The 18,290-nt window shown below is 35.0% G+C and overlaps 1 protein-coding gene across 6 annotated transcripts in view; it reads left to right on the top strand.

The window, feature by feature from the left end:
- The window catches only part of CCDC91 (coiled-coil domain containing 91), a 115,288-nt gene that overhangs the window by 66,650 nt on the left and 30,348 nt on the right, over positions 1–18,290 (top strand). For all 6 annotated transcript variants that reach the window (XR_005956725.1, XR_005956724.1, XM_041485965.1 and 3 more), the window contains 3 exons: positions 9,291–9,383; positions 9,560–9,628; positions 11,199–11,375. Coding sequence is in view for 4 of the 6 variants with exons in the window: in XM_041485965.1 (XP_041341899.1) it covers positions 9,291–9,383; positions 9,560–9,628; positions 11,199–11,375 (339 nt within the window). In the remaining 2 variants the exon portion in view is untranslated. The remainder of the gene's footprint in view (positions 1–9,290; positions 9,384–9,559; positions 9,629–11,198; positions 11,376–18,290) is intronic.

Genomic DNA, 18,290 nt, shown 5'->3' with positions numbered 1-18,290 from the left:
TCTTAAAAACCTACAGCAGTTATTTTTCATGATGATTTTATGTGTCTGAAGCATGCCTCACATTTGTAGATGCAGCAGCATTTAAGACAACTAGAGTTACCCCCATGTCTTTAATGCTTTTTCCAATGCTTTATCATGATGTTGGCTGTAATTTATATGATAAATAGTAGTTTAAAATCTCTTGAATTAATCTTTTGTCTCTTTGAGACTCACTCAGAGTGGTTGGTTTATCTTTAATATGAAAACAACTGCTGAAAGGCCAGTCAGAATAAAAATTCCACTGGCTGGAGCTCATCTTTTAAAGTTTATGATGCTTTCAAGAACAGCCTGTGGACAAGCAGGAAGCTGGTGTGACAATAGTCATGAGCTGCTGGAATGTGATAGGTATCTTATCTTCTCTAGTATTTAGATGATTCATTTTGATGTGCTTTGCATAACCTTTTGTGAAAAGTACCAGTATGTCTCCCAACAACTCCTAGAATGCAGGATGTAGGAAGTACTATTCTTCTACAGCAATTGTTAGTATGCCAGGGAAAATGTTTGCTTCCATTGGAAACTTAGTTTCACAGGAGATATACTTCTCTTTGATTCCAAATAATTGCATTTATAACTACTCAAAATGTGCCTCATGTTTCTCTAATAATGCTTATTTTATGAACTTTGATTGTGTTTTTCTTCTCTTGAAAGAGGCTCAGTGTTTTTCCCATCTGATGGTAGTGATTGTAAAATTTTTTTAATGCCTGATCTTGAAGGGGCCATATGCAAACTAGATTCTGAGAGTCTTGTGAATATTTGCATTTTTAGGAGACATTGGCCAAATTTTTGCAGTGAGAGTCGTAATGCTAAAGACTTGCAGACTGAAAATACTAACACTGCGGTGGGCATAACCTTTCTAGTTCAATAATTCCAACTATGATAGGTTTGGAAATTATTTAGAGTACTTACCATGTCCCCTTCTTTGAGCATTTCCTCTCAATTCCCAGAAATCTTGTTTGCTGTTGTAGAAATATTTGTTTATTCATTCCCTTCAAAACCAAGTACTTCCAATCAGTCCTTCCTGTTTCATTTTCATGTAAGTCACCTTCACATAATTCATCTAGTTGTGTGTTTTCAGGTCTGCTGCTCTTTTGCCAAGAAGTTACACTTTCTCAGAACTTAAAGGAGCAAAAAACAAGGGTTGATTAAAATCCTGTGGTAAATTTGAGAAATGAATTCCTGATACCTCCTTGATTTCCATGTATATAGAGAGAATCAAAATGAAAAGAGCAAGAATCAGCTTTTCCTCTACTGGGATGGCTTTTTGTTTGCTTGCTTGCTTGTTTTTTCCAAATTCTGAATTTTTTCAGGATTTATCCTGCTTGAGCAGGGAAGTGGGACCAGATGACCCACGGTGATCCTTCCAGCTTGACCCATTCCGCGATTCTGTCGTTCCATGAAAAAACCTGGTAACAGGCAGAACTGTTTGGTAACTTTTCTTAAAATATAAACCCTTACCAGAGTTTACTGACCCAGTTTCAATATACCCACTCTCACATGCTAGTTGGAGGTTGCTTTTGCAGTCCCTTTGCACTGTTAATTCAGCCAGGATACTTTTAGCGTTTCCACCAAAAATCTTATTGGGAAATTACATTTGCTTCCTTGATTTTGTCAAGTGGCACTTGAAAGTAGCTCTTTAGAGTGATTTTTTTTTTCTTTCTCTCTTTTGCTTACATAACGTGTCTTCAAATATTCACTGCTTGTTAGGAATTTATGCCCTCAACTCTTGTCGATACTCTGAACAGCTAAGCAACACAGAAAGATTTTTCTCCTCAATGATTTTTCTGTCAGCTGTAGTTGAAAAAAAAAATTGGGTTTGTTCTGTTTTGCTGTCTTCTATTATTGAATATTTTGCTGTTTACATTGGTCATATTTTAGGAGTTCATTTCCTTTATTTCTTCCTGATAAATGGAGCAATTTGTGGAGAACTCACATGGGAAATGAATTAGATCACAAAATAGAAGAAGTAATTGATACTTTTTTATTAGTGTCAATTTTTATGAAGTTGCTTATCTCTGTATCCCCAGGAGCTTGAAGTGTGTTGTGTTTTTAATGATCTCTATTACTATGTATGCTTTCCAAGAAAAGTATTTTCATTATTGGATGTCTTTATATATCTTCCTACGTTATTTTTAAAAACAATGAAGTACTTATGCAGCAAAATGTTTTAAACCTAATTTCACCCTCTGATGTGGCTCAAATGATACAGTTTGTTCACCCACTGTATGCTGCTGAGTGGAACCCTGAGTACAAGCCTATCCTTAGTTATTTTATTACCACTATTTCACTTTTTCTTTATATTTACATTGTTTTAGCTTTTCTCACGTAATAATGTTTTGCTGTTCCCTGAGCTGCCTCATGGAAAAGCTCTGCTGCTGCTTCGTTAGACACTTGGCCCTCAAACTGGCAGAAAGATACAGTTCAACCATGCAGTAATAAGTTATAATTTGAGGAAGTGGAAATATGTACCAGATGTTGGAATTCTCAGGACAGGTTTTCCACCTTGCACTGCCAAACACTCGAGATGCCACAGATAGTGAGGACAGTGTAAGAAACCAGTTACAATTACCAGTCCTTGTCATTTGACTTCGGCAGAGCTTAGCAGTGCTGAAGAAAAGGTGCAGTATAAAAGAAAATGCTGTTAAATGTAGACAGCCTTGTTTAAAGGAGCAGAAAAATGTTACTAGTATTTTAATAAGGTTGCCTTTTTCCTCAGGATAATATTTTGAATAGGGTGTAGAAATGGGAATATTTTGATAACATTACAAAATCATGATGTATTTTTGTTACATCACCTTCCTCTCACATAGATAATAATGTTTCCCATGACCTGTGTTATTTCTTCCTACTGTTAGATCCCTTCATGAGAAGCAGAAATAAAAGTAGAACTTAGTGAGTTAAGGTTTCTTTTAAAATAGGTGAACAGATTTGAAGTGCTGAATTCTTAAGAAGCCTCATCCAGTGTTTTATTTTCCATGCTGGTGAATGAAGTGCTGAAACATTTACTAAATATTCCTGAAGATAATTTTCCCCAAGTCTTGAGGGAGGAGGATGGTTCTGTGTCCATATATTATGAAAGTACAAAAAAGCCCCAGTATTGCAGATGACATTATTTAGTGTTTCTCTATTAAGCAATTAACTAAAATGCAGTTTCATTAGATTAAAAAATTCAGTAGATACTTGTTAAAAGGAAAACTGGTCTTTCACTGAGGGTGAATTAGACATATGAATGTCTCAATATGGTGGTTTTGGTAATGGTGGCATTAAAATAAGTTTCCAAATATCATTTCTTTAATGTATGACAATTGTTTCCTCAGATGAAAGATCTGTGGAAGAGGGAAACACCAATAAACTTGTTGTAGTGATACACCAATTAATGTAAGGTCTCTTTTTCCTGTATTTTTAGGATAGTTATATTGACTTTGGTTGTTCTGTGATGTTCTTTGCTGTTTTATTTTTGGATTATTATCTAACTGACTACTTTTACATAAGCTATGAATAGCAGCTGACAAAATTAATTAATCCTGCCAAATTTGGTGATCCTTGCATGATGATTTACTCAATATTGAGAAGGAACCAATCTGCAGAAACATAAATTGGATGATAGCAAAAAAAAAAAAAAATTATTTATGGATGAAATCCTGGACACATTTAATTTTAAATGAAACAGTACAGGACTCAGAAAGAAACTACTAAAAAAAAATTCCAGTTCATGCAAGACACCCAATTTTTTTTACTTCAAATTTGGAGTTTACGATCAATAGGAATATGCAAGGAATTATAACTGCACTAAATTAGGATTAGTTATTGATAGCTTTAATGCATCATTTTAGCTGTGAAGGAACTCATCTCATGCATTATTTCATTCACCCCATAAGCTAGTGTAATATCTTCTATGTAATCCTTCGAATTATGCTTACCTGAAAGAAAAATTTCATGATTCTTCAGAAAAAAATTTAATATATAAAAATAACAAAAAAGACTGACTAGTTACTATTGTGATTAAATCTGTTTACAATGTCTTCTCTGACTCACATTCCAGGAAAAAAAAAAGAAAGATTTTTTTGATTTCTTTTTTACAGGAATCAAGAAAAACCACAGGACCTCTGTATTTATATTTGAATCTACATCAAACGATTTTCGTTTGGAACCATTGCCTAGAGAACTTCTTGCAGGGAGGAAAACATTATAACCTATTTTTGAATGCCTTTTGTTTTAAGCTGATTTTCACAAGACTCTTCTTGACCCTATCATGCTACTTTCCAGAGGGTAGGGTAGAAATACTAGTATTTCTCTCTACTGTGGAATACCACCACGTCTTAGAATAGTTTGGGGGTTTTCTTCAATTTTTTTTTTTTTTTTAAATCTCTTTCTTATGTTTTACTGGGCCATCATGTCATGAGACAATTTGCTCTTCAGAATTTTTACAATTCAGAATTTTGCACTCTTAACCCTATACTCCCTGTCTAAGGAATAAAAGAAGGTGAATTATAGCTTTGTTGGAAAGAAGTGAGAGTTCTGGGCTATGGAAACCAGGTAAAGTGATGTATTGAAGAGCTGTAGTATTTGTTGTACCTAAGCTAAAGGTTTTTTAGATCTCTCTCTGGGCATCTCTACATAGTGTTCAACTCTCTGCTGTGCCTCGTAGATAACACACACAGAGTGTGAATGTGCAGCCTAGGAAACTTAGGGTGAAAACTGGTGCTCCCAAGTGCAGCTTTCACTGACATATATTTTTGTCCCTCGCTGATTCATGCACCGTGTTTCCAGTTCTGTAGCCATCACTTTTTATCACTTTCCGTCTTTGCTCTTCATTCCAGAAACTCAGTAAGGGATATTTGTTTATTAACAGTTGGATAATTGGATTCAAGGTTCCAACATATTTAGATTGGTTTTTTACCTTTTTTCTGCTTCTTAGGTTGTTTAATAAAGGAAACCATCACCTCAACTTCTGTTTAAAAACTTCAGGGACCTTTGCAGGGGTTAATTGCTTTTTTCCAAATTCAAGGCTTCCTATGTAATTCAACGTCCTAACTTTCACAGGAAACCTGGAAGACACTTGGTTACTTTTCACAGGACTACCAGGTCTGATGAACTCATTATCCTACTTACAGGAGACAGATCACTCTGCCTTGAAAGCTTTTATTAGGTTTCCTGTTTGAAGCATGGGCAGTGTGCCCTTGACAGGTGCAATTACCAGGAGAAAGTGGCCTCTCCATTGCTTGGGAATTAGAGTTCAGGGTGTATGTAACTCAGAGTGGTTCCTGAAGTCTCAGAGGTCTTCCATTATTCCTTTAATACTGTCTGAGGGGGAGAGGAACTATTATGTTAATAATTCTTACCTGTGGAAACTGCAAATGCTGAATGAGATTCATTCAACTCCCACCCTTTGTCTGGCTTTAATTGCTGTTGAGAAAGGGAGGGTTTGTGAGATGAAGCTGCTTAGCTGTACCATTTAACTCAAGAGATAAGATCTTTAATTCTGCAGTGGGCTATTGTTCAGAGGCCTTTACTGTAGCAGAACAAAAATCTACAAGCCAAGTAAATGAACCTAAAACTTCTTGTAATCTCCTGTTGGCTAAAAACACAAGGACCTTTGAAAGCTCTCAAACGTGGAAGTGCTGAAGTGAAACTCTCACCTTCTGTTTATTTTTAACCTTCAACTCTCTTTGATAAAGTTTGTCTGAAAGACCAACTGAGGAAGCACTGATTGTATGTAAAGTTCACTGTGAGCATTTAGTATCAGACTCTGAAGTCATCCTGCATGTCTAGAAATTCAGTGTACCAAATGCTTCTCTGTAGTAAGTTCTACTTAAAAGGTTGTATGGATTATTTTAAAGTCTGAAATACAAACCTAGCTGCCCAAACTAAATAATAGCTCCGAAAGGCTTAGAATAGCTTGTGCTGCAGATCCATTAAAACTAACAGCTTGGAATTCTGTTGATACAATTGTTAATAACTTTCTTTGAATTACTGCTTTTTTTATTTTTTTATTTTTTGGCCAAAGTCTGTCTGAATGCTGTCATTATACACAAAGAGCTAAAACTTCTTTGTTGACAGAAACCTTTCCTAGCCATAACTTCCAAGATTTCCTGCTCAAGTAATATGCACAACCAAGATCCCTGAATATGCCTTTGAAAGATCTGTGCTTCTGAAATAAGGAATTCAGATGCATTCGGGTACATTCTGTTCTAGAAAATGGATTGCTAATACCACCAAGATCACTCTATTATTTTAATGAGCACAGCTTTCTGGGACATTATGTGCCTCTATAAGAGGGCTAACACTGCTGTGGGGCATAGTACTGTGGAGAAAACCACGACATTCTTGATTAGTAATTAAATTGCATATTAATTACATGCAGAATGGAAGCTTTCATGTTGTATCCATACTAATTATCTCATATGGGTTTTCTGGATTTAAGAACTGTTTGAGGGAGAAGCAGTTCACACAATATTTTATTCTGTTTTTTCCATTTCCATTTACTTTTTTTTTTCATATAATTTATGTAATGCAATAGCTTAAGGTATTTTTCTCTCTGAAAAACAAGAGTCACCAAATATAGATTCTGAAGCCAAATAAACAGTTCTCCAAGGTATTTCTCTGGAACTAATACAAGAGAATTTGCTTTACTGGGTTGTATGGACAGCTGTTGCTACATTTGTGATGATAAATGATCTTTTGGAAGTTCAGATATGAAGGTAATCATCTATGGGGGGAGTATTCCACATGAATAAGCATTTACATTACAAGGAAAGGACGTACCAAGCTATTCACAAGAGACTTACAGTATTGAAATTATAAATTCTGTACTTCCATGAGAAGTAGTGATACTATTTAGTGTAAAATAAGTTGTATTGAATTATGACAGAAGTTACTAGCTTTTATTTTGAAAGCTAATAGGGTTTGTATTTAGGGTTATTTGTAAGGACATTTAGAAGGCATTCTAAATGCCCTTACAAATACTTGCCTCTGGTATCTTGAAAAATATGAACTAACATGTTTTTGTGCTGAATTTCTGTGAATTCCGTAAAACTCCAAATGCAATACCATGTAGATCTTCTAGTCTACCAAGGAAATAGGAGAGCCTAGCTTAATCAAAGTAATCACACTTCAGTCACAGCAGCCTTCAGGTTTTTGGAATTGTTTACTTACTGGGCAACTTTTTCGTAGTTAGAGTTTTGGTTGTGATATCTGTATTTTTCAGGATTTCAGGTTCCTGACAGGTTAATGAGAAGTTAACTCTGATGGAGGTTTAGATAATGTGGAGCACTGTGGTCATCAAACTGTTTCATCATCGGGGGGACTGACATTGATTTCCTCCACTGGCCATGTGTACATGTTCTAGGTTGCATTAATGCAAATATCTGCATTCCTGGACTTTATTTTCCATGTATGTATAAAAAGACATTGAATGTGTTTTTATACGTACATGGAAAATAAAATTTTAAAACTCTTCTGGAGTTTAAAAGCTGAAAATTTTGGTCCCATTGAGAATGGTGTGAAATACGTCTGGTATCTGGCCTGTTGTGGCAACCTGAAATGTGGATACAGGTAACCCAGAAATCTGATGGACAGTCTTCATATAAAACCTGGAAATCAGATGGTCAGAGTCAAGCTGGAATTCACTGCCTGCCAGGTGTAAACTAGAAAGTCTCATCTCACTGAACAAACTGACTTCTATTTTCTTGCAGGTGTTTTCAAGATAGAGGTGATTTTCTCTAAGGAACTCTCCTTAGAATCTCCTGTGCCAATTCCCAGCAAGCAAAATAAAGATTCAGTATTTTGCTTGGCATGATTAGTGAGCTTGGATTTGTGGCACATGTCTGCGAAAATATTTGCATGTTTTTGTTTTATATTGTGTCATTGTGAAATAACGTATTTGTAACCTGTGCAGTTAGTCAAGTGAAGAGTCATGGAGAGAATTTAAGAAATAAAATCCATTTATTGTTTCATCTTTGCATTACTGGGAAAATGTAATTTCTGTAAGTGCCATGATAGTTAAAAGCTAATGTCTGAAAACACAAGAAAAGAGAGTTACAGATCATTAAGTATAAACACGATGTGAATTTTGCTACTCCTTCCACAGGTGTTTTCCATTAGAATATGTCTGCCACATTCAGACCTATTTTAAGTAAATTCAGAAGGAAATGCCTCTTTACATGTTTATCCTGGAAGGGCAGATAGGCGTTTTACTTTATGAAGCAATCTAAAAGTTTTCTATTCTTCAAATGAAAAAATATTTTTCAGAATATAGTATTGTAGTTTGGTAGAGTATTTCTAGCTGCCATTAGAGACACTTGAAATTAAAACATAATAAAATTTGTGAAAAAGAAAATACTGTTTCTTAGATATGCTGGTGAAAGGGGGATTTGCCTGCTTAATTGTATGTGTAAAATATTTATGTTTGTTATATACACTTATACTAATACAGAACTCTACTGTAACTTTCCTCTTGGTGAGCTTGTAAAATGTTATTGCATTGATACTGTACTTTCAGGTTATAGTAGATAATTTCTTAAATAACTTGTAAAAAAATGTAATGACTTGCTAGCAGTTCTATCATGACAAATACGTAGCATCAATAATTTCCAGCAATAATTTTTGGGTTTGGGAAACAGCTTATCTCTTAGAGAAAAAACCCACATCCTGCAAATTCTTTACTTGATACAGAGAAAAAAAATTGATGTGATTATGAGCAGTTTTATATCTGCATATAGAATACGTGGTCACTTCAGAGTTCATTTTCTCCCTGAAAAAATGTTTAGGATGATGAGAAATTTACAAAAAAGCAGAATTCTCATTTGTTCAAGTTTCCTGGCTCTCTAGGGTCACAATATCACAAATGGTTGAGAGAAATATATTTACCTTCTACTCCCTGTACATGCAACTGAGGTAGTGCTAGACTAATTTAAATTCTGCAACTGTTTAAATGAAATAAAGTGTGGTGTTGCTAAGACCATCTGTATCAATTGTGTAATTGTTGCTTTACATAGAGATTCATTTTTCAACTTCTTTCACAATATTTTTTAAACTGAATGGAAATATTAATTATTCAGGAAACTAAATATTTCTTATTATTGAAATTTTTCCATGACATGAAATCACTTAAAGGAGTGCTGTGAATGTAATTTAACTGAATCTACATTTGAAGTAATTTTATGAGTAACTGACAAGTCTAAGTGTCTTGGATGAATTCTTTTTGTCTGTTTTACTCACATGGTTAGCAAAATATTAATGTTTTCTCCCAATAGCATCAGCGACTTCTTGACATTTTGGAAGCAGAAAAGGAGGTGTTGTCAGAAAAGATAGAAGAAGCTATGATGCAGCAGTCGCAAAAGCACAAGGTACTGCTTTTGTTTACCAAAAAAATAAGAGACCAGCATCATGGAGTTTATTGGGAATGATCCTGTCTCAGTTACTGACAGGAAGAGGAAGCTTTCTTAAGCACTTTGACTGTTTGAAATTGTTTTTAGGCACTCTTTATTGTCTATTGCAGTTTAATTTTTCATAACATTTGCAGGAACTGCTGGATAAGTGTTTGGATGAAGAAAGACAGAGAAGCAAGGAGGCTTTGGCAGCTGCTGCAAAGGTATCTCTCATTAATTAGTGGACATGCCATGTGGATTCAATGTGTGTCATTAGAAATGCCAAGCTCAGACACTCACTTTTGTTTCATACCTGTATTTATCAAGCTCTTTGTTCTCTTTGTGCTTAGAAGAAGCTGGTTCTACTGAAGATGAACATATCTGTTATATCCCATGTCTTGATGCAGAGATGGAACTGCCTTCTCTTGGACAATAGCCTCTGAATTGTTCATAACAAGAAGTCACAGAATTGCAATTCAGTTGTTGCTGTTACCTAAATATTTGTTTTTGTGGTCCTTTGACATCAGTGCATCTTGATTTGAAGAACTAGGTAGCAGGGTCAACTGATGATCTTAATCATGTCTTATTTAACTTTCATTGAATATGGTAATCTTCAATGAGGAGAGAACTATTATTAAAGTCATATACAAACAGGGACAGTTTAACAGGTTTTGAATTATTTTATATAAGCTGATGTTTGGCTAAAAGTGACTATTCAGGTTTTGAATATGATTTCTCCTATCTATTTCATTATTAAGTGCATTGGTGTTAGGACAATAATTTTGTAATTTTTAAGCTGGAATTAATTTCTAATACTGGTGTAGAATCCAGTACAAAAGTTCAGTTGCATGTAATGATCTGGGGAAGCTGGTGGTATGTATTACCTGGAACAGAGCATCAGGCTATATTATAATTTTCTGTATGTCTTTCTTGTGTAGTATATGAGCACTGGCTGAGCGCCTCACTGAATAGCATTCAGTAGTACCACAAATATTTCTTACATGGTTGATATCTACAGGAAAATGTGTTTATAATAAAACATCCTAATTTAATTATTGTATTTTTAATATCTAAGTAGAAAACCAAGTCCCAGTGAATGGGAATAAACAGCTTTAGTTGGAAGTGTAGGTATCTGATGAATACAGTATTTTTAATCTGAGGGATTTGTGATTAAGTTTTGTTAACCCACGTTTGCTTATTTTGAACTTCAGTTTGCCATTTTTTATTTGTAGATATTATGCAGTGGTTGTCTTGCTGATAAATATATTAGTGTAGCTATGCATGTGTGGAGCTGTTGGCTTCAAATTCTCAGTGATTTCAGATAATGTTTGAATATAATGATTGGGGAGCAAATAAAACAGTACTTGTAGCATGGCTAAGGAGCTTTGGGAGGGAAGACACATTTGTTTTAACAAATGTATAGCGGCTGATTTTCTACAGAAAATGCTTGAACAGTTTTTGCACTTCAGATATTTGTAGATAAGAGCAGGAATATCTCTTACTTCCATGGGGATTTTTGGGATTTTTTTTTTTTTTTTATTAAGCAAATTAGTTATGAATGCCTGTGTTTTCAGTAGGTGGAATTTAAGAGCCTTCCTGTAACTTCCTTTTGCCTTCTGTAACTACACAAGTCATTGCCCAGAGGTAATACCTGCTTGGTAGCACTGTAAGATAAATTTAACCTCATAGTTCAGAAGTGAAAATATTCACATCCCATATCTTGTGAAGGTGATAAATATGAGTCATTCAGGTTGGGTGTGTTGCTCGTCTCATTGTACCTGGTCTGTTTCAAAGGCTGAAAAGGAAGTAGTGCAGGAAGCTGTTCTGAAAGCAGTAGAAGAGGAGAGGAGAAATATGGAGAAGATTCATGCAGAAGAAAGAAAACTGTGGGAAGCAGAACGTGATAGTCATAGAGAGAAGATTGCCCAGGCTGTTTCAGAAGCCATGCAAGAGCAAAGAAAGCAGAATCAGGTTAGTATGTTTTACCTTTCCATGCACCTGCTCTGTCTTTTTTTTGTTTTACTTTTGTTTGTCTTCTCTTGTGGTAGATTTTCCTGTGGCATCTGTCACTTAGTTGATATTTGCAATGCACAGCAAGCAGTTTATCTTCACCTAGACTGTGTGTATGGAGAGAGGCTGGCACATACAGAACACAATTCCTATGACCTTTAAAGGTACATATATTGAAATGATATAAATCATGCCTGGTTTTGTCCCCTGACTTCAAAAGGAGCCCAGGATGAGCTGCTCAGAGAGTGGCATTTATGCTGTAAACAGTTCAGATGACTTCCATACCTGTAGGAGACTACAGATGTTACATTTGTTTCTTACAGAACAGGTACAAAATAAAGAGAGAGTTATAAAAACAGGAAACGTAAACCACTAATGAACCAGAAATGTTTCTAATCACTGGAGAGGTGCTTCTATAACAATAAATGTTTGTCACTTAACACAAATTGGGAGGGATATTGCCAACAGTGCTTTTAGCATTTCTACAAATTGAAAATGACATATATTAAAACTGAAAGTAAATTACTGTTCCACAAGTTGCATTTTGTGGTCTGTGATGCTGGATTTTGAGGGGCAGCCTGTCAATTCACTGATTTCTTCGTGGCATATTTGAATGTTATAGTCGTAGTCTTCAGAAATTTAAGGAGTATATATTTCATTGGTGTGTTGTAATTTGATATTGCTGTATTTCTTTATGTGCTGCATAAGAAAAAAAAACCCAAAACTTAAGAATTTTGAAGTAAAATAAAAGTACTCTTTGGAAACAGACACCATTTCCCTTTCCATTGTTAAACAAAATTAATAACCTCATATACCTAATCAGCTACAAAAAAAAAGTTTTGATGCTATGCCATAATCATACTCTGTATTGCCTAAATTCCTAATGTAAATAGAATGATTTGTTTTTACTATATCTTCTTTACTTCTTTCAAATGTCAAGTATCAAATGGTGAAATGTCAATTTTTAAGACTTTCAGTGATCCTTCAGGCAGTCAAACTCTTCTTCAGAACAGAAGGATAAACAGCTGAGCTCAAAGCTGAATTCAAGCTGAGAACAATTGCTTGGGTTTTAGTTAGATACAAATCATCCAGACTGTCCAGAGGGAGAACTGGTGCCAGGGTGGTAGAGACTCTCTGGAAGGGAGAGTGGTAAAGTGTTCATTTACTGGAGTAAAGACAGCAATCCTGTCACTTGTGGAGCATGAAGAGATTGCGAGGAGGAGGAGGAGGACTGTGGTAATAAAGTTTGAGAAGGTTTTTGATGGATGCTGAGGATTTTGGGTGGAAGAGTCCCGTGGTGGGTGCTGGAGTTCAGCCAGGGTTTGGGGGCGCGGGGTGTCCTGGGTGTGGGAGAGGTGTGAGCAAAGCTGGGCCAGCGACTTGAGGCAGGTTTGCCTTCACTCTGCAGCCTGCTGCAGACTCTCTCATACTTGATGTTGCCTTTGAAGTTGTCACAAGACAGGATGACATTAGAAGTAGTTTAATTTGGATGGATCTATTCTTTGATAAAGGACTGTAGTCCTTTGATAAAGTCCTAAATCCGCTGCCATGTCTGCGTTTCCCTGAGGAAGCGATTCAGGCCTCTCCAAGGGACAGGTCCTTCCACTCAAGCTTCTTTTAGATCAAGTAGTTCCTAGTGTGGAAGTACCTGGTGATGTACTTGTGATGGTGAGCAGCACTGACGTGTTTGAGGCCTTTGAGATTAATTCTGTTGTAAATATCTTGCACTTTATGTACTCCTTTAGTAGTGTCATTAGTTAATTCCATTTCTTTTAATACCAAACAGCTCTGACAACTTTTATTGTAACAGGAATAATTTATCTTATTTGATTATAACATGATTAATTCACCTTCATGTCTAGTTCATTTTTCAAATACCTGATCTATTTTTACTTAAGGAAAAATGCAGATTTTTCTTGAGATTTCCAAATTCTATCACATATATCTGTGGTATATATGAAGTTGCACTCTTTATTCTCTAATTAATGAGTACAAATTCCCTGGGGAGGAAGGACTTTCATGGAGAAATTGGTTTCTTGGAGAAATTTTCCCTTCTTCCTATGCCAAGAACTTGCATGTCTCCTTTAGGCCATTGCAATTATAAGCATACACAAAGTACAAAAATTTTCTGTCAACAAAGTCCTGCAGAGCTGATGTGCCAAATGATAACTTATATGTGGTGTCAGATACAGCTTTGGTTTAACAATGAGAAACACTTGGGCCTACAAGGCACTTAGTGTGTGGGCAGTAATTTTCTCTGTGTAGAGCCTTCCACACAGAGTTGTTTCTTATTTATGTTTTGTTTTCTGTAAGATTTGTCTTACAAAAGCTATAACTGCAGTCTTGACTCTCTTGTAGTTATTGTTTAGGCAATATATTAAGTCAGCTCTGTAAAGGCCAAAATGCAAACAAGAGTCTAACATTTTAGACAATGAAATGTAAAAAACCCTAGAATAAAATTTTATTTTGCTGTAAATTATTTCAAAGCAATTTGCTTTATTGATTTGAACCCAAAAAGAAATTAAGCATAGTATTAAAGGGAAGGAGTTTTCCTTCACTGATGCAGTAAACCTGTGAAATGGGAAGATCACAAAGGGTCAGTCTGGTCTTCTGCAAATAGGTGAGGCAGAATGGCTTGCAGTCAAAATGCCACAATTAACTCTAGGAATAATTAATGGAAAAATTCAAAAACATTGAAAATTTTATTATTAGCTTCGAGATGGAAACCCATAGAGAAAAAGGCATTTTCATCTGCATGGTGCAATAGTTTATAAAGGACATATTTTAAAAACTGTAGCACCACTGTGTATCTGTAAAACATTTAGGTTATGAATGTGAGGGAAAATAAATTTCCGTGTAAAAGTGAAATGAATTTGTTGGCTTCTTCTTTACCCTCTGGACCAGAGAAACATGATTAGGAGTTTTCATTTGTTGGTTTAAAAGAGTAACTTGCCATCCATTAATTTTCTTTATTAAAATAAAAGATATGGGTTTTTTCCACTGGTTTTTAAATACATGCACTAGAAGTTATATGACTATGTAAGAGAAAGCAAATGGGAAAAAACATTAAAGTATGGGTTGTTTACATTACATTGGTTAGGCAGTTTTAGCCTAACAATAGAAGGTTTGAAGAAGAAGAACAATAAAGGTTTGAAGATCCCACTTGTGCTGAATTACGTGGTAAAATTTTCCTTCATCACCTAAATAATTTGTTTAAAAGAAGAAAAGATGAATGTTTCCTTTGCAGGGATGATCCAGGTATTATTTTAGACTTTTTTGGTGCTGTTGCTGCAGAGTGGCCAGGAAGGAGACCCAGAGGGGATCCGAATCTGGAAGGTTTATGCAGATGCCTTCTGGTTGTGAGAAATTCATGCTTGACAAAACTTTGTCCTGAAAACAAATGTTTGTCCTCAGTCAAATTGTTGTCCAGTCTGCAGATAAGGAAATACTACTTCCATTTAAAATTTATTATACTAATTTAACATTGCCAGAGAAAAATTGGAAGATGTAGAGACAGTTTAATAAATAAATAATATTTAATATGAAATATTTTGTTACCAAATATGAAACAGCCAAGTAAAGATAAACTTACAGTGAAAGTAGGAACTAAAACATACTGAGTTAATATTTCAACTTGACGGAGCAACCTTGACATACCACCTTCTTTGCTTTTTCTTTAAGAAATTAAAGGATTACAGTAACATGAATATTGTTTTGGGTTTTTTTTAATGAAAGCTTTTCATGAAAGCTTTGACTGTTCCAGTGACTTGGGGTCTTTACTTAGAGGTATGGTATTTGTACTTAAAGGTATTATTTTTTGAAGCCTTATAACTCTAAAGGGATAAATGAGATATTTTACCTCATCAGGGGAATGGAAAAATGTTTTTTACAGCATGCTCTTGAGGTTGTGAAGTAGTAAAAATCCAGATGACTTCCATTTTGGTTGAGACTAGCAGCATCTTCAGATTTTATAATTGTGTTTTTCAGGTGCTTGATGCTTTTATAAGAGTTTTTTGTGGTTTTTTGGTTGTTTGTTTTTTTTTTTTTTTAAATTTAGAAGAGCATTCTCAGTTTGGGGAAGAGCAGGCTTGCATTTTAAATCAGGAAGAACGAGCTCTCCTTGAAAAGAACTAGTAGTCTTTTGATTAAAGATAATGTTCATTTGCACAGGAACCTCTTGATCCTCTTTCAACACATTAAAAAGTCATCATAGATTAGGAACTCATCTATTTAACAGACTAGATGTAGCTTGGCATGTCTCCAGTATTTTCTTTTCTGGTTTTTTCTGGTGTTTTTTACTGTGGCATCTTCCCTGCAAGGAGAGTTTAATGTCTGGTAGTTGTCAGTGTTGAGAGTGGTGAAATTCCTTCACTAGAATTTTCTCTAGAACACCTGTTTAAATAAAAAGGGGGTATCCTCTAGATAAGGAGAAAATATAAGAGGCAGTTTGTCTGAGGCCGAAGTTTTTACTCCAGAATCCAAAATTGCAGTGAAGCTCTTGTGGTACAACTCTAAACTGAAAAAACAATGGACAATTCCCTCTATCCTCCTTTACATCTATTTTTACTCATTGAAAAAACAGAAGTCCAAAAATTCTTTGGGGATATATGATGGTGATGTCCATACAATTCTGAATAAAGGCTGCTGTATTAAATTAATAATTCGTGGGGAATGAAGAGTAGCTCCCATAGTTATAATGCACAGAGCTCTCTGCATGGCAGTTGTTATCATTTTGCAGAGCCAAATACTCAGCTACACAAAGGAGGTGAAATCTGTGGTGGTGTGGAAGAGAATTAGCAAAAGAAACTGAAGAGAGTTTATGCACCACTATTTTTGTTTTAAAATAAATTCATTAAAAGTAAAAGGAAAGCTGACAGCTGCAGGGTGAGCCCTGGAAATTTAAGTCCATCTCATAGCTTGAAAAAAATAATTCTGCTAAGGCATTTGAAGCAAAGAATCACCTTTGTCATTTCCTGAAGGCTTAAATTTAAAATACTGTATATAATCTAGTGTAGTTTACCCTAATTCTCCAGGGAAAAAGAGCCTGAGTTCATCTCTGCCATAATCCACACAGCAGATCCATTAGAGGCTCAAGTGCTCAAGTGTTCTGAAAGCTGAAAATATTGAGGAAAGAAAAGAAAAAAAAATACCTTTAATTTATTAAAAGAACTAACATAAACTCTGCTTCCTCTTGGACATGAGGAAAAGCAGTAAGGCAAAATTATCTTACCAATGGGAAAGTGTTTCAGGAAAACTGAGGCTGTGGTGTCTCATTCAGCCAAGCCACAACTGAGATATACTGAGATATACAAAGAAAAAATATTTTTGCAAGAGAAGCTAACTGAAAAGCTTATGGAAAAAAAAATTTAAAAAAGGAACTTTTCAGTGGTCTTTGATGAGTAAATCTTTAAAAATTTAAGATGATTGAGTGTGTTCACATTTCTGAAGGTTCATGTTGTAGTGTTCTTTGCAGAGCAATAAATTTGTAATCTATGGTCTTAGAAAGCATTAATACAATTTTACTGGCAAACATCTAGATAGTTGAAAAAGAATTTATTATTTAAATGGTGTTTAATGAATTTCCATGCATTTATGAATATCAGCATATGCCATTGCTTAGATAAAAATGTATAGAACACCTAAATCCTAAAATTAAAATGTATAGATCACCTAAATCCTAAAGAATGAGTCGTTCCTTACCTGCTACATTATCAAAACTTTTTTGGTTCTCATCTGAGGATGAGAACCCTCATACCTAAGGGAGTGCTTTTGCTGGTAGTTTGGCAAACCTGAAGGAATTTGGTATTGGAATTCTCAAGGATTTCCATACCCAGTGATGTGTAAGGGAATAAATGATATGTAAATAAAAGCATGAAGCTGTTGCCTTTGTTCCTAAGGATCTGGTTTTTGTTTCTTTTCTACAAGTGCTAAAATTAGCTGTTAAATTCTTGTTGAAAATTACTGTTTATCTAAATATTTTCCCAATTGTCCTGAATTTGAGAAGGTTGTAAGGACTAAAAGGAAAAAAGGTTTTCTAAAAAGTTATTTTGCACTCTAGCTTTCAGTCAGATTTATTAGCTATTAATTGGCCCTTTCTTAGCCCTGTAATTTGTAAAAAATGCATTCACTTTTTCTCATGCATCAAATGAGTAGATATTGAAGGAATTTTTTGGTAGACATTATAAGGGAAAAAGAGGAAATATATGGGGATTATACATCTGTCTTGTCTTGTCATCTGGCCCCTTTGTGAGCTATTTCTGTACACCATGAAAACCCTGATAAATCTCTGTGATGTCTCTTTATAAATGCACCACTGTCACTCAAAGGTTTCTTAGTCTTTCTTTTTTCCTTTCCCACTTCCCAAATACTTTTTGCACCCTCAAGAACAATTGTGTTGCTTGTTGCTCTGAACTGTATCACGGTTTTGTTTCAGATCTAGTTGCAAATATAATTTTTTTTTTACAGCATGCATTTGGCATCATATCTGTAGGAAATAAAATATCGTATCTAAAGAGAAAGGTGCAATCTTTAAACAAGGTTCAATCTTCAAAGCTCCCACTTTTCCTTTATTTTTTTAATGCATTTTTTTTCTCTCCTTTGTAAATATTGCTATAATTACTGTTGCAACTTTCCAGCCCTTTACTCCATCACACTTTCTCTGTTAATAGGCTATAAACTGCTTTTTGCCTCTGTTTCAGGGTTTGGTGTTGTCTCTTTTTCCTCATTAATCACTCTGTTTATAGTATTTGTTACCTGCAGATCAACTTTTACCTATATTGGCATTGCTTGCCCTTCCTCTATGATTTTTGTTTTTCTAGGGAGAATTTTAACATATTAATAATAATAATTTAACTTCCTTGAAATTTAATTTCTTTA

The sequence above is a fragment of the Pyrgilauda ruficollis genome, unplaced genomic scaffold (assembly GCF_017590135.1).
Source record: "Pyrgilauda ruficollis isolate IOZ18807 unplaced genomic scaffold, ASM1759013v1 scaffold73, whole genome shotgun sequence".
In the NCBI taxonomy this organism is placed as follows: domain Eukaryota; kingdom Metazoa; phylum Chordata; class Aves; order Passeriformes; family Passeridae; genus Pyrgilauda; species Pyrgilauda ruficollis.
Note: the sequence above shows the minus strand (reverse complement) of the source record. Positions and strands in the feature narration are given on the sequence as shown.